Source organism: Xiphophorus maculatus, chromosome 23 (assembly GCF_002775205.1).
Source record: "Xiphophorus maculatus strain JP 163 A chromosome 23, X_maculatus-5.0-male, whole genome shotgun sequence".
Taxonomy (NCBI): Eukaryota; Metazoa; Chordata; class Actinopteri; order Cyprinodontiformes; family Poeciliidae; genus Xiphophorus; species Xiphophorus maculatus.
In genome coordinates this window covers 19657875-19674764 of record NC_036465.1, presented here as the reverse complement: position 1 = coordinate 19674764, position 16890 = coordinate 19657875, and the positions used below count along the sequence as shown (strand labels likewise).

Sequence of the window (16890 nt, the reverse complement as noted above, 5' to 3'; positions counted from 1 at the left end):
ACTGGGTATTTCACTGTGCCTTTCTGAAACAGGCCTCTTTGGATACACCCTGCAGCTGCCACTTCAATCCATCCTTTTGGCCTTCAACAGGTGGAGTGCACAATCTAAGGTCAACCAAGCCATCCATCATCTGGAACATCTATAAAACTTCAAACAGGAAGAGCTGGTCTAGGATGAGGACAAGCACCTCGCTTCAGGTCCAAAGAACAGAACGATGCGGTGATGAGGAGGGAGGAAAAGTGATACAAGTTCAAGGTCATGTGGCAGGACGGACAAGTAACCAAATCTGAGAAGGACTTGTTAACTGGAACACTGGATGGACAGACTTTTAGAACATCCTGCAGACAACACTCAGCTTCTTCATCTGCTTTACATGCGACAAGCTTCCTTGTCAAATGAACCTTCAGCTGTGGTTCAGGACTGAGGAATGGTGAAAGCTGCTCCGTCCCTCTGCCCTGACACAGAGACGTGGTCCATCAAATCAAAATTTATGCTTCTCATTGATCTTACAATACAAGCAAATGATCGGATCGAGCTGGCTGGAAAACAACCATCTACCCAGTAGAAACTGGATACCAGGCAGGTTCGACCAGCAGCAATGCCTAGCAGGTGAGTTCAACTTTTTGTACAGACTTAACAGACATGTAAAAGTTTCAAAATATTTTCACAATCTTTCAAATACAACACCATCAAGTTTCATTATATGGTTTATGAATAATTAAATAATCTACTTAAAAATCTAATGTGAATATATTTTCTTTATTATTGAATAGTAATTACACATTCAAAAAGACTTGGGATAAAAAAATAACCTAGAAATTCAGTCAAAGTGTAACTTTATTAATCAAAATCGATTGATAAAGTACAAGCATTTACTGACTATAAATGCTAAGTACTAAAATAAACTAACACAATTAGAAGAACAAAAAGTGAAGAACAACTTCTAATGATAAAAGATAAAAGATGGAGTCCAAAGTAAGGAAGTGATGTTGAGCCATACATCAAGAACAGAACAATAGTGCTTTTGTTGAATCACTTCTTCCAAGTGAGTAATCCTAAACCTCTGCTTTTGGTTTCTTTTATGTTTGTCATTCTCTTTTTGTGTTTGAAAAGCTAATCTAAGTTACATTTAATCACTGACATGACACATAGTACAGCCAAAAATAACATTTTGACATATTTTCTTTCGTCTGCTTGTTGAATACGGTTTGAGTAAATTAGTAACATTTCTAGTTGTTTTAAAACTGTTTGATGCACCTTTTTAACATCCAATCAACATTTTTAAGTGTAAGTTATTGATAGACAAACAAAACTCAAAAACGTGTATATAGAACACATACAAATTATTAAATATCATTTGCAATTTAGTGTGTTTGTTTTTAGATACTTGAAATACAGACATCTGATCATGACAGTAATTGGATAATGAATAGATGATATTTTTACGATCACAAGACATTACAAAGAACAAAAAATTAAAACAGTGACTAAGTTAAACTCCCGGTTCCTGCTGACTTGAGTGCTGTCTGAAGTGCATCAGCTGAAAGACACATCAAAAAAGTATTTCTGGAATTCAGATGGTAAGTGATTCAAAGGGAAATAATGGTAAAACATAACAAAGAGGCAGCTTGTTCTTTTGTCATGACCTCTGATCAGGAAGAAAAGGTCAAACAATTATGATGTGCAAATGATCTGATCATTACCAAATTAAAAATTAATTTAAATCTAACTACAAGTGACTGAAATCAGCTACAAGTGGCTGAAATCAGGCATGTCAATTACTCACTTAGTGAAGTCAAAGCCATGATGTTGGAAATGTTCGCGAAAAATTTTTTTTTTTAAATAAAGAAGAGGAAGATAGTCTTCATTTTACTTAGGATAAGAAAAAAAAGACAAAATCTGATTTCAAGTTTTCTTGCAGTCATTTGATTATTTCACGCTGTGTGATTTGTCAGAAAATTCATGTGCTTTTTAAAACTGTAGTCTTACGTAAATCTAAAAGTTAGAGGTCAGCCATGCATTAACATTTGCAACCCCACTAGCTGATCAGTTGTTTTAAAGGTTTCACAAAAGATTTCTGCATTACTTCAGCAATGTGTGTCCTATTTTTAGGTTTTGCCTGGGTGAAGCACCGTGAAAACAACAAGCCCTGTGGAACTCTTTTTAACACTGACACAAGCTAAAGACACACGAAACTGAGCACATTGAAAAACATTATAACAATTTTCCATCATAGATTTCCTTCTTTCAATTGATTTGATTTTATACAGAAAAAGTCAAAAGATTAGAGATGACAAAATACAGATATGCAATAGTTCTTTTAACTTATTGTAGAATCTATAGGTGTCTAAACTCGTAGAATATATAAATAAGGATTTACACAAGACTCGGAACTCCTTCTGCTCAAAGTCAAACGAGAAGAGATTTAATGCACATCTGCTGAACCACAAAACATCACGTACACATCGTTACAGTAATCCAAAATCTCTTGACTTCTACTTCTGGTATCAGTTTTTTATAGAGTTCCAGCTCTACTGGTGTGTATTGGGAAGCCTTGACCAATGGCGTTGCTTTCCTCCATTTAAGTTGTTCATTTGGTTCCGTCTTACACTGGATGTGCATTGGAAGTTCCTTTGGAATATTCAGACCTCTTAACTTCACATCTGCTCCGTTTCAAAAGTGCTATTAGTCAAATTGTTTGTTCCTTATCTGTCCAAACAGAGGTTCCTTCCCACGTCTTGAGCTCCGGCCCAGTTCCTTTGCTGGCGAGCAGGAGAAATGTCTGGCGCCAGAACTTTCTTGCACAACAGCTTAAACTAACAACTTTCCTCTCTTTAATGATTGTTATTCGACATCTCTCCAAATCTAAATTCCTTCCTGACTTCTAGGTCAGATTGACCCAGTCCATTTGACACAATATATTTCTTTTAGGTTAAAACATATCTTAGTGCGAACCAACCAAACAACATAATTTTTAACTATTAATATGATTATATTCCTCTACATATCCCCCCTAAAATAAGTACACTTATTTTCTAATTAGGAATGATTTTCTTAAAAAAATGTGTATGGGTAGAAGTCTACTTATGAACCAGTGAAGATAAAATGTTACTGTAGATAACACAAACTATTTTCAAGGTAGTTCTTAAAAACTACCTTGAGGACTCATAGAAGCATATTTTGTATCACAAAAAAAACAACAACAAAAAAATGTTGGGTTTTTTTTTACCCCTCCAGGGGGTCTTTTGTGGGCTCTAGTGTCCCTTATATGATAGTAGGCTGACAGGAAACGGGGAAGGAGAGGGGGGAAGACATGCGGCAAATGTCGTTGGGTCCGGGAGTCGAACCCGCGACGGCCGCGTCGAGGACTGAAGGCCTCCAAATGTGGGTCACGCTAACCCCTACTCCACCACGGCACGCCCTAAAAAAAAACAACAAAAAAACGTTTTTTTTGTAACATGTATTTGGTCCCCATACCAGGGTATCCAACTTTACTGGATTTGAGTTTAGAAAAATTTATCAAAAATGCCAATTATGAGCTTAATCTGAATATTGTTCTTGGCACTCTGAGTGTTAACTATTCCTCAGAGAGGCAGCCTGTGGAAAGAAACTCTTTGTGGTGACAGGTTTTTGTAAATAGTGCTCTGTGGCAGCGACCTGATAATGAAAGTCTAAATTTTGTGTGTCCAGGATGTGTGGGGTCACCATAGATTCTTGTTGCCCTTTTCCTGACCCTAAAGCTGTTTCAGTCCTGGATGGATGGGATGTCACTCCTGAAGATCCTCTCTTCAGATCTAATTGTTTGTTGCAGGTCTGGACCTGTTCTGTTTTGTTTATGAGCCAAACCACAACACACAATAATGTAGAAGTTGACCAGAAGCCACAGGAAGTCCATTCTTTGCTGGGCCTTTTTCTGAATAGTGTTTATGTGTGATGACCTTCTCAAGTTGAGAGAAAAGGTGGGTCATGTTGTTTAGGATAGTGAGGGGAGACAGTGTGACTGATTTATTGGTGTGAGTGGTCATATTAGCTCACACCAATTCTCTCATAGAGATATAGGGGAACCATAAGGACTTCACTTCTGTGAACTTCCTCTTTGGTGTTTCTGTGGATTGCTGACACCTGTCCAGCGTGTGTACTCTGCTATACCTGACTACTATATCTGACCTGGAGTAACTTTTCAGGCTGGAGAATTGGTAGGGGGCTGTATCCTGCATTTCTTACTTTGCTTCTATGGTCTGGAGGTGGCTGTTTCTGTGTTTCACATTGTTGAAACACAGGGAACACATTTTTTTTACTTTTACATAAGTAAATTCTTGGACTAATATTTTTCACTTCTACTTTAGTAAAGATGTGTTGATGTAGTGCTGCTCTTACTGGATTACATTTTTGGATACTCTCACCCTTCGATGTGTATGAATAAATGATTGCTTTCTTGATCATGCCTTTACAAAAGGCATGATCAATCACCATCACTATCACAATCACTATCACCAGGATAGAATAAAGCATACTACTACTGCGGGCACAACACACTACAAGAGTCAGGCAACTCGAGTCATTATGGCACACAGAACCTGTGTTGGTGGTCCCTTATTTTCATTTATGAAAAGTGGCAACCCTAATATACTTGTTTTTGGAGTTTTTAAGTACGGTACTTGTTTGCAAACATTTTAACTGTATTAAGTTTTTTTCAAAGAAAATAAAAAAGAAAAATGCCAAACATCTTTTATTTAGTTATTTATTTTGGATATATTTTATACATAGCTTAACATCTTTTGGAGCAACAGTGCAGAACAGCTGTCCAATATTTCATTGTAATATGCTTTAAACTCACATAAGTTTACATAGAAACTGAAAAAACACATAACTAAGTAGTTAAACTTGTCAAAGTAAAGTAAAACATTTCAGAAATTGATAATCACAACATAGTGCCTTTCACTCTGTCAAAGATCTGCTGAACCTTTGCTGCAGGAACGCAGCCCTCCCTGACAATGTTGATGATTCCTGTGGAAACAGTTTGAGTTAGTCATGAAAAAATGTCAGAAGTTAATCTGAAATAAATAAATTAGGAACTGCTATGAGTTTCACCTTCATCAATCCTCAGACAGTTGACCACAGTGGAACCAATAATTTCATTTGAGTCACCATCACAGAGAACCCCCTGGATCTTGTGCCCCAGTCGACTGCAGTACATCAGAAAGTATTTCACACAATTAAAGGTCGGATGGATTGGCACTTTCAGTTGCATACAAACATATAGGATTCACAGAGGAAATGAATTATCTAATAACTGAATAACTCCAGTGAAGATAAGCTCTGTGTCATTAAAATGCGGACACAGAGTCCGCATTTTAATCTACAAATTGTCAAGTCATTGTGACAAAACTGGCATGTAAAGCTGCCTGAAATGTCCCAGAAGTCAGGAAAAATTTTTTGAATATTAACATAAGAGTTAGTAGAGTTCTGTACTAATACCAAACACCTAAAGTGTACTGGAAGAAGACAAATAAAACTTGTCAAATGTGACAATTTTGTTTAGAAATGCAAATCACACTGGCTATATAAAAAGGAGTATCTTACTTGATGATCATACTGTGGTGGGTGCTGTCTGGTTCTCCACTGGGATTGGCAGATGTAATAGCGAGGGGTCCAGTCATGTCACACAAGTGGCACGTCACCGTGTGGTCAGGAACACGGATCATGATGCTGTCCCTGGTGCCAACGCGGTCGTAAGCTGCTCCAACTCCTGCAGAAGAAGAAATTGCTTTTTTATATATATATTAATAATAATATTGTGACATTTTATTTTAGCTTAGTTCCAAGTCACTTAAATATCTTCTGACTAACAGTAGTGGACAAACATTAGAGATTGATTACAAGCTTGGGGGCAAATTTTACCAAGATGAAGTAGCCAGTCTCCTTTGCTGACGATGCAGCTGATGCCTCCTGGATAAACGTTCCTCATGAACTCCCACAGCAGAGGGCTGAACGGAGGCTTGGCTGCCACAAGCTGCTCTACACTAGAAATGCAAATGCATATAGGCTTCTCTGCTGGCCGGTCCTGGAAGAGAGCCATATTCAACATTATGTTGATGGATTTTCAATAAATTAAACACAGTGGAAATTAAATGCCACATTGCGCTTGAAAGGTATTCATGTCTTACCTTAATGTTGTAGATTTTCTCTATAGCCTGGGGATTCTTGCAGGAAGCCGCCAGAGCGTACACAGTGTCTGTGGGAATACCACACACACCTCCCTCTTCCAGGAGCTGAGCAATTTTTAAGAGGCCACTTGTGAGGCGAGAGCTTGCCACCGGACAGGGAAGCTCCTCAGATATTTCTGACTTCATTTTTTCCTAAAGTCACAGACGATACAGGAAATGTTAAAAATATTTCATGTGCAGCTGAAAATTCTTAGTGAATGAAACATTTTGTCATTAGGGTAATTACCTTAAAGAGAGGAGGGCCCATTGGCAACACTCTTTGTGAGAACATGAAGTTTATCAGTGACGCCAAAGTGCCATATATGCAAATGAGAGACACCAATGCAAGCATAGCAACTGTGGGAAAAAATATGTCAAAGGTTCATAAATTGAGGTGAAAAGGTGAAAAGATCCATCTAGATTTAAGTAACTAATGCCTGTTATCATATGTGGCTCATGATAACTTACTTTCAAGTTCATATGGCAGCTTGTTCAGGGTGGAGAGAAGGAAGCAAACAAGAACCACCTCCATCAGTGTTGTCAGGAACAGAAGAACCAGGTTTCTATAAGCAGCTGGACCAGTTAACAGAAGATTACCATGATAATCAAAACAAACAGACAGAAATATTGACCACAGAAAACGCATAGATAAAACTTACCAATCAGCATAAGGAAAGCGTTGATGACAAGGAAGGCAATGGCTCCTGCAGTAAAACCATAATCTGCCTCGATTGAGAGCTGAAGCTGGTTACCTGAATTAAAGAGATTCGAGATTAGACTCCCATCTAAATTGCAACAGATATTGTCATTATGTTCATCTATTAGCATTAACATACCTGCAAATCTAAACCATGTCCATGTTGCCCAGACAACAACATAGATGGAAGAGATGACTGACCCAAAGCGGCCGCCTCCTGTGACTTGCAACCTGCTGATGTAGGCCTGGATGATAGCTCCAGAGATCAGGACCCAGGGGATGGTCAGGTGCAGGAGAGAAGGGTTCATACTCATCCTTCTTGAATGAAGAGCTGACAAAGCTGCAACCCCATTTGAAAGATAGAACAGAGCATCTGAGGTCTGATCGCCTGGGGGAAGCACATCCTGATCTCCGTGTTTAGACCTTCTACATCTCAAAACCCTAATCAGCTGCTCAGAAGACACTGGTTGTGGTCCTACAGGTATGAGAGACTTTTCTGCAATGGTGTTGATGAGACGGGTGAAGGTGCCATAGATTGAGACTGCAGTGAAGAGAGAACAAGCTACTCCAAAGAAGATGTAGTAACCCTGCAGGGGGATCTGAGAGACTGTGGAGATTGTGACCAGGACAAAGAACAAGTTATGGATCAATTCCAGGACGTCCATGTTCAGGCTCCCTACACAGAGCACCAAGGCTGCCACCACAAAGAACCAGTCTCCTACCATTGCATCCCTTCCAGAGACAACTTTACTGTCCTCCACTATTAAAACAGACACAACAAACTCCTCCCAAGCTTTGATCAGCCAATATGTGGCGTGTAACCCAAACTTTGTGGTGTGGTAGCAATCTTGACGCAGGTGGGCGTAGTAGCTGGAGAACAACTGAGCAACTGAGATGATTGATACCCAGGCAACACCTAGACCAAATGATTTCATGTACCCAAAGCTGTAGAAAGCAAAGATGAATGGAGAAATGGAGTCACAGAAGAAACCCAAAGCCATTGGCTCTGCATATTTTGTGTTCTTCTTCTTCTCCTGGCCTCCATTCTGAGCTTTTCCTGAGTTGGGGGTCCCTAGTAAGAGAACATTAAAGAGTGGGGTACCAAAACCTTTCAGGGCTAGACGTTGAGTCAGGCCTTTGATGAGAAGAGCCGCTGAACCATAGATAGCAAAGATCAAAATGAGCAACTCCAGAACCCCAGAGACAATCAGAGCCCAGGAATATGCAGCTAAAGCTACTGCTTCAAAGATCAAGGTGGCTGTGATGGCTCCAAAGACAAAAGGCATGATGTAGTTGACCGTGGCAGAGCAAAATGCAAGAAGAAAGGACAGGATGATGTAGGGGACCAGACCAGCGATTGCTGACTCCTTCATGGACAAACATAAATAGCACTGCGTGGAGTTATTAAGAGACACGTTGCTCATCATCGGATCTATTATTAATGTCATATTTGGATTTTCAGGCAGGGCACCATAGTAGATTCTAGTTGCACCATAACTAGCCCAAAGAGCAGAGTAGCCAATGAAGGCGGTGCCGCTCAGATGGTCGTATTTACGGAAGGAGAGCAGGCCAGCCACCAGCTGGCATACACCGCCAATCAGGATGAGATGTACACCTGGAAAAAAAGTTGCAAATTGGGGATAAGCTCGCTTCTTAGAACTATAATCTGTGCTTAATTTTGTTGTTTTACATCCAGTTTTACCTGCGAGAACGTTCTCTACTCCAACTGGAGCGTAGCCATTGTGAGCTGTGTTGAAGTTCTGTAGAAGTACAAGGAATGCACTGATCCCATTTGACAACATGCCTAAAACTCCTGGTTCCCCATAGAAACTGGCAGGAAACCCATCAGATGCAGCCATGATGGTTTCAGTTTACAGACTCTTGTTCTGATGAAGAACATCACAGAGAATATACCTCACCAGGTCTATAAATCCACACACTGACCAGCTGTTTAAGATGATGTTTCATTGATTAAGTTTGTACCATTCCATTAAGATTCATACCATGTATTTCTTAAAATACACAAATTAGCTAGCACTGCTGTTTTACATACATTTATTGAATACATTTTAGATACATTATGCGAAGGTTTGGTTCCTCAGTACCAGAGTAGAAGGTAGAGCAGATTTTAAAGTGTTTATCTGTCTGCATTCTATCATTTTTATAAATTACAAAAATGTCCTACAATAAAGAGCAAATATTTTCAATATTTTCACACATTTTAATATGTAATGTATAATCTAAAACAAGCAATTGCAATTATATCCAAAGCAGTGATTCATCACAACCCATGCCATTCAGTTTTTCTTGAGTAATTTGAGTCCTTAATATGAGAAATAACTTAATAGGTAAGATAGTTTATCCAGTTAAAACACAGTTTACAACAGCTTTTCTTGCCTGTTCCTTATAGTGCTATGTTTTAGACAAACTTAAGTTTACCACTCCTAATCAAAATTGCTTATATCCTGCCCAGAAAAATTTAATTAGTCACATTACCAGATATGATATCTAAATGTCTAATCTAGTGTTGTAAACCTATGAATCTTTTGACTAACGTATCTTTTTATGTTTTTAGACAATAAGAGATAAGTTCTGAAAACAATAAGTAATAAAACTGAAGCATTACCTGGTCAAGATGCTTCAAAGATGAAATGCTCAGTGCTCCTCATGCACAGATGAAGGTTTATCCAGTATAAGACTCTTGGATTGTAGGCGGAGTTTCAAGCTTATGTCGTCAACTAGTTTTCTTTACTTTGGCAATTACATAGTAGCGTGTCTTAAAATTTTTTAACAATGAATAAGACAGGAACCTGGAATTTCCTACCTCGTTCCTTGTTCCTGTGAGGCAAGTTTTAGTACCTGGGCTATATAAGGTGACACCCTTCCCAATATTAGAGCAGCATCATTCAGACACTCTGAGCTAACAGCACAGAGAACCCGAGAAGCACTGAGGGGAAAACAGGTTTTCAACGAGAAAAAATACAGAAGGCATCATGTTCAAGCTGCAGGTAAAATAACATTAATGTAATTTAAGAATCCATGAACATGCTTTCTATCATAACTGCATTTGAAACATTTTAATGACATTTAAAACATAATTTTCATTTCTGAGGCAAAAACTGTTACAGAAGCTAATACAGAAACTACAGCTGTCAACAGAGTATGTTGTTACTATTAAACCATTGTCTTCTAAGACACTTGCTTCACATCACCTGTGCCTGACAAAGACAGAAACTGATCAGATAAGCCTTGTACTTACATAACTAAGATTGCATGAAATCATTTGTACATTTTACTCACTCGTAGAAAACCGTCAGACCAATCTGGGCTGCCAGAAGAATCCACAACTCTGCTGTGGAAGGTGAGCATTTCTGGCTCATTATAGTGTTTTTTTTTTTTTGTTTCGTTTATTTTTTTAGACTTTTTGTGGTTGAACTGTGAAAGGGTTTCTTTTGCATATCTCATAATCATATAATTTTCTTTTTCTTTCTTTCCAGTGTGTGGTATTTGAATACTTTTGATTATTGGTGTAGCTTAGTGTTTTGGACATATTTAGATCCTAAACTTCTTTTTAAACTTAATGATTCTAAAATCAGCATTCTTTATGTATATTTGCACATTGTAAATGTATAACTCATTTCACCATTTTAGGTTAATATTTTACTTTATATAAACCTTCTAAACTATACTCATCACATCTTCATTAACCCTCAGGTAAAAGAGAAATAATTTTTTTTTCTCCTTCCAGCAGTGTTGAGGAGCCCGACTCCTGAAGAAACAGTCACTGCTAGTTTTGGGAAGTTTATCAGTAAGGTCAAGCCCCAGCACCTGTCCTCGGTGGTTCTCCACCGCAGTAAAAGAATGGTACTGGACAGCATTGGAGTTGGTCTCATTGGTAGCACAACTGAGGTTTTTGAAATGGTGCTACAACACTGCAAGGTAGGAAATAGAAAATGTGAAAATATATATCTATATTTATGAGTAAACTTACGATAGTAATTTTAGTTTCAATAAATTAACTTCTATTTTATATTTGACTGTGAGAAGAATATTTTTATACAGTCCCACTATTTGACTCTTATTTAATTATTCAGCTTGTAGCAAACCTGTAGAACTGGACAAATTCAAAACTGCATTTTACATGTATTCAAATATTCAAATTCCAATCTTACTGAAAGCTAAATATTTCTTTTTCAAATGTAAATTAAAATTTCATGTTAATTTTTACTGTAATCAAAAATAACTGTCTTCTTTTAAACATCAGCACATGTACGGCCATGATAACATCTGCTCAGTGTATGGGAAAAGAGGCATCAAGCTCTCCCCAACATTGGCAGCTTTTGTCAACGGAGTGGCGGTAAGTGTAGTTATATTACTATTACAAATAGACTGCTAGTATTTTACATCAGTAATAAAAAAAAATTCCAACCACCACAATCAGGATAAAATTTTGAAAGTGACCCTTTATGTACAGTAACTTTGTTAAAGGATAAATCATTGTTTATTTAAAGTGTATCACCAAATCCAAAAGAAAAAAACTATAGTTCATAACCATTTTAGACATGTTTTTTTTCCACTAAGAGAGATGGCTTTTGGTATTACTAAATAATTAAAAAACGTTGTTTTTTTTAATCACACCGCAGACTCATTCCATGGACTTTGACGACACCTGGCATCCAGCAACTCACCCATCAGGGGCCGTTCTTCCTGCTGTGTTAGCGCTCAGTGACATGATGCCAGCCAGCAGGAAACCCAGCGGTCTGGACTTCTTACTCGCGTTTAACGTGGGTATCGAGATCCAGGGCCACCTGATGAGGTTCTCCAACGAGGCCCGCAATATTCCTAAAAGGTCAGTTCCTCAGAGTCGGATTGCATTCACACTGGAACTTTCAGATTATTTGTAACTGAAATACATATGTATTTTTGTTAATGGTTTGAATCATATACTTTTTTATGTCTTTGCAGATGATATTTCCTTTTAAAGTTAAAAATGTATATGCTGAAAATAACTGTTTTGGAAGGTTTTACTAAGTAGTTGTGCAAAGTGAACCCAACAAAGGCCTCACACACTTCAAATGTGTGAGGCCTTTCATAGCTTCATAGTGTTTTTCCCCTCCTCAGCACAGAAACTAAGAGATGTTTTGCTTACTTTTGTGCTTGGGCTTGTCTCTGAACTGTGGTACCGTTGGCTCTCTTTGGAGCTTTTTCTGTTGACACTGCTCATTCCTGAAATAGGTAAAGCTCATCCCAGGTTCAGTCAGGACAGAAATGTGGTTTTCATCAGCAAAAATTATGATGATGCACAGAGTTTCAATACTTTCAGTTTGGGTACAAAAAAACACTGAACTAGCAGAGAAAACAACTCTTCACATTTAGCTTGGAGGCTTTTTTTGGATAATTAGATGCATAAGTTTCCTTTGCATCATCTCATTTTTAGGTGCAACTAGAAATGCTTGACACACTAGGAATTGAAATACGACCTAACTTTTAAAAAAGTTATTATGTTTATGCAGTAGATATTCAGGTCTCTGTGTGTCCTTTGCCAGGTTTCATCCTCCCACTGTCGTCGGTCCCATGGGAAGTGCAGCAGCCTGTGCTCGCCTCCTGTCTCTGGATTCCTCTCAGTGCAGTCATGCCTTGGCGATAGCTGCTTCCCTGGCTGGAGCTCCCATGGCTAACGCTGCCACTCAGTCTAAACCCCTCCACATTGGCAACGCCTCACGCCTTGGGCTTGAAGCTGCCCTTCTGGCATCCAGAGGCCTAGAGGCCAGTCCTCTGGTGTTGGATGCTGTTGCAGGAGTGGCAGGCTTTAGTGCTTTTTATGAAGATTACAAGCCACAGCCGTTAGATTCACCGCATAATGGCCATGCATTCCTGTTAGAGGAGCAGGACATGGGCTTCAAGCGCTTCCCCGCCCATCTGGGGATGCACTGGGTGGCAGATGCTGCAGCTTCTGTCCATAAGCTTCTAGTGGGCATTGGTCCTGGAAAGATCTCTCCAGATCAAGTCCAGGACATCTTGCTCAGAGTCCCCCTCTCTAAATACATCAACAGGCCTTTTCCTGAGTCAGAGCATGAGGCTCGCCACTCCTTCCAGTTTAACGCCTGCAGCGCTCTCCTGGATGGTGAGGTGACTGTCCAGTCCTTCACCCCCGGCGCCATTAGCCGCCCCGAGCTCCACGCTCTGTTGAGCCGCGTTCGGCTGGAGCATCCCCACGACAACCCCGCAAACTTCAACCTGATGTACGGGGAGGTCCAGGTGACGCTTGTGGGAGGAGACATTCTGAAGGGACGCTGTGATACCTTCTACGGTCACTGGCGCAACCCGCTGACCAACGAGAGCCTGAGGAAGAAGTTCAGGAACAACGCAGAGGTAGTGCTTCCATCAGCGAAGGTTGAGCGGCTGATTGAGGCGGTGGACGAGCTGGACAGACTTGACGATTGCCAGGACTTACTCTCACAGCTGCAATGAAGATATATTGCAAATATATTTAATATATATCATTATATGATGAGTTTCATTGTCACCAATAAACACTTATTTGTACATTTTATCATCTTTATGCTTCTTTAAATTGTATATATTCTATACTTCAAATTATTCTGTTTGAGAGTTGCATTCACATAAATGTTCTTTTTCATGTAATCTATTTATGTACATCATACTGCTGTGTAATAATATGTTTGCAAATATTAGAAAGTTAAATGTATCGCAAAAATCTATCAATAAACCATAGAGTTGTATACAAACAACTGCTGCCATAATTCTTTGTTATAGTATTTATATTTTCTTCTGCATTCTTTGCAGTATGTGGAACTGTCTCTTTCGTTTTGCCTTAGTTCATCACTCTCCTCTGAATATTATCATATAAATCATATGTCGTAAACATAAAACTAGCCTGGTGTGCTTTCCTGGATCTACCTCCTTAGCTTGATGAAGCCACTGGTCTCTTGAAACTTTTCAAGGATAGGGGATAAAGAGGATGAATTAATGGCTGGATCAGCAGTAAAAATAAATACCCCTCTTCAAAACGTCTTGAAAGAGAATCATTCTCTGTGTTTGAAAAAGTGGCAAATATTGCATTTATTTACAGGCCATTATAGATTAGTTGACATAAATTATCTTTTCTAACACCTTGAACTAGGTTCAGTTTGTTCTGTTTAAATGAAATATTAGATCTTAGTGATTCTCTAAAATGTAAATGATTAAAGACCCTGAATGGATGGATATTTTTCATCTTACGGTATATTAATATTAATTACCTAAAAACAAATCTCAACAAGATGGAAAACTGCACCATCAAGTGGAGGATCTGTGTTTCCCAAAATGTAGTTTCAATATAATTACAATTTGTTACACTGCTGCAAATCAGACAGTAACATTATGCAAAAACCACAAATACACACAGCAGCAAATCTTAAGGACAATGTGGAACAACTCAAACTGAGATCAATGGAATCACAAAATGAAAACATTTTGCAAATCTGCTGAATGAAGCTTGCATTCAGAAGACTCACTAACTCAAACTAGTGAGTCTTCCTGCATTTAACCAATTTTATTAGTTGTCCTTAAATGTGTTTTCATTTTTAAATTAGTATTTAGTGTTTAGGATTGTGTTGATAATTGCAAAAGCAATGTAAGCAAAAGAATATTAAAACAAAGGCTATTTTCAGAAAACAAGAATTTATCATTATTCAATGGTTATTTTTTACAGTAGACAGAAGTCTTCAGTGAGAGGAGCAATCAGACAGATATTTTATATTGAAATACAACTAACTTTTAAAATATATAAAATAATAAAATACTTATCATGTTTATGCAGTAGATATGCAGTAATGAGCAATAACATCTAGGGGGAGACAAGAGAATGAAAAGTCAGCAGGAAAGAGCAACACAAACCTCTTTGTTCTCAGAAAAATGTGGAAAATCAGCATTAACACACTGAATTATTCCAGCTTTATTTTCATGGTTAGTAACAATAAACAATAAAAAGTAAAAGTAACAATACATCTATTTAAACAACACAATTCATCTATTTAAAAAAATCAACATTAAATTCAAGAACTTTTGGTATTAATTTCTGAAGGTCTATAAAAGTTTGCCTTTAAACTTAAACTGTTTTTTTTCTTTGTTTTCAGACCAGCCTTTGACCACTTTTAAAATGAAGGTTGTGTCTGATTTTATTTAATTTTGTTTGTTAAATCACTGAACTCTGACATATAATTTTTTATGACAAAAAGTAAACCAGTCATGACAAAAGTAAATGTAGCAAAGAGCCCATTTTAAAAAGGATGTTTTGGGGAATAATGGATAGGTCAGATTTACCTCCATCTTTAAAAAGACGGGCTTCTCATTGGATTCATCGTTCATCTGCCTCAATGACGTAAAGTACTGGATGGCTTTGAATTTTTTACACTTGAACAAGCGAAAAACAGAAGTGATGGTCTGGTGGCACATTTGACACCTCAAACATAGATCTTGGTTCTCTGGCACAGTATGTTAGACAGATCATCGCAAATCTGGGAGATAAGATGGATGCAGATGTTGAAACTTTTAATTACATCCATTTTTTTTTTTCATTTGACATAGTTAGCCAAAATAAAGCCAATTATATCAAGGCAGTTTTGTGAAACTGTTACATTATGGCTGGATTACTGTAACTTGCTCTATTTTGGGATTAGTGACGTGTTCATCAGGAGCCTGCACATTGTGCAAATGCATGAGCACATTAACCCTCATGACTTTACTTCACTGGTTTCCTGTTTCACAATCAGTTTTAAAGTTATTTTATTCACTTTTGTACCTCTTCAAGATGCCTAATGTGACTTCTATAGAAATTTATTTGTTAAAACTATCTCTATGTCATGACCGTATAATATGAGACTCTGCTGCAGAAAGAAGGCAGTCTTGCTTCATTTTTGTTTCTTGTGCTCCTTTTGAGGCTCTTAAATCCAGGCTGGTTTTTGTTTGTTTCGGTTAGTTGAAACAAACAAAAACTGGAAGTTGAAGTGTTTTGTTAATAAATTCTGATATCTTAGAAATAATTTATTTGTGTGTTTATTCTGTATGTGTGTTCATAGCTTGCTGTTTGAGAATGTCAGTCCAGAACTTAATCTGTCATCAATTGTTATTTCATACCAAACGTCACCAGTAAAATATTCAGAAACTTACTGAAACTGAGAGCCTTTTGGCTATCAATTCCTGATAATTAGGTGTTACCTCGACTTGGTCATTATGATCACAATTACTAACTCTGTTAATATGCTCCTTTGACACCCATTAATAATTATTCATAGCCAAACTAAGCCTATTGTTGCATTTAAGTCAATTATAATTCTGTTGAGAACTACTGTTTGTGCAAGCATTGCTCGGAAAGGATCTTGCATTTCCTTTTTCATGAAATATGTTTGGAATAATGTCATCAAGTCAGAGAGGAAAGGGTGAGTAATTGGTTTTGAAAAGGGCTGTTAATGTTTGCTTTGTTGCTGTAAATATTTCTGCAATTGTTTCCTGGTAGCAGGTCATGAAAATGTAAAACAATGAGCTAAAGAATCAAGGTGAACAGTATGACGTCAGGGGGACTTTTTCTTTAAACTATTATCTCAGAATATTTACACGGTTTCTGGTTCTGACAGTAAAAGATGTCATAGCTTTTCCTTTTGACCGAGCATTTATGGTCAATAGTATTTCCTCGTGAAAATACCAGTAATTTGTTTGGTTTGTTTCTTGAATTACTTTTTTGCACAAAGGTCACTTGTTGCCTTTTGAATTTAGTTTTCATATTAAAGCCATTTGTTTTTTATTTCTTGTTCTATGTCAAGAACTTTATGTTTATTTCCACTACAATGTTTGTTTCTCACAGAAACAAATTGATCTATGGTCTGTCCAGCATCTCAGTGAGTATCTCTTTGACATCTGGAGATTGATGGCTCTGATTTTTTTAATTTTCACAATAACAAGGCTAACATTATATTATGTAGAACCAGT

At 37.8% G+C, this 16890-nt stretch overlaps 2 protein-coding genes across 2 annotated transcripts; one reads left to right on the top strand and one right to left on the bottom strand.

Annotated features, from left to right (window-relative positions):
• Nucleotides 1-4732: 4732 nt before the first annotated feature.
• On the bottom strand, nt 4733-9547 carry LOC111606982. The gene is made up of 11 exons (XM_023328625.1): nt 9530-9547; nt 8606-8789; nt 7043-8518; nt 6866-6958; nt 6675-6779; nt 6454-6563; nt 6168-6359; nt 5902-6064; nt 5584-5749; nt 5092-5186; nt 4733-5007 (listed from the first exon to the last, which is right to left on the bottom strand). Exons 2-11 carry the CDS (start codon nt 8760-8762, stop codon nt 4922-4924), a joined length of 2643 nt encoding a protein of 880 aa, XP_023184393.1. The 5' UTR covers nt 8763-8789; nt 9530-9547; the 3' UTR covers nt 4733-4921.
• A 286-nt stretch (nt 9548-9833) lies between these two features.
• On the top strand, nt 9834-13534 carry LOC102219456 (cis-aconitate decarboxylase-like). The gene is made up of 6 exons (XM_023328627.1): nt 9834-9911; nt 10210-10264; nt 10652-10842; nt 11168-11260; nt 11547-11752; nt 12450-13534. The coding sequence occupies exons 1-6, from the start codon at nt 9897-9899 to the stop codon at nt 13372-13374; spliced, it is 1485 nt and encodes a 494-aa protein (XP_023184395.1). The 5' UTR covers nt 9834-9896; the 3' UTR covers nt 13375-13534.
• The last annotated feature ends 3356 nt before the right edge of the window (nt 13535-16890 follow it).

Bases quoted from the DNA above. Each gene is read 5' to 3' on its own strand.
- LOC102219456 (XM_023328627.1), top strand. The intron at 10,265-10,651 runs GTGAGCATTTCT...TTCTCCTTCCAG, and splicing joins CCACAACTCTGCTGTGGAAG to CAGTGTTGAGGAGCCCGACT. The intron at 10,843-11,167 runs GTAGGAAATAGA...TTTAAACATCAG, and splicing joins TGGTGCTACAACACTGCAAG to CACATGTACGGCCATGATAA.
- LOC111606982 (XM_023328625.1), bottom strand. From the start codon at position 8,762: ATGGCTGCATCTGATGGGTTTCCTGCCAGTTTCTATGGGGAACCAGGA. The intron at 6,780-6,865 runs GTAAGTTTTATC...TAACTGGTCCAG, and splicing joins CGCTTTCCTTATGCTGATTG to CTGCTTATAGAAACCTGGTT. The intron at 5,187-5,583 runs GTAAGATACTCC...GATGTACTGCAG, and splicing joins CACCACAGTATGATCATCAA to TCGACTGGGGCACAAGATCC.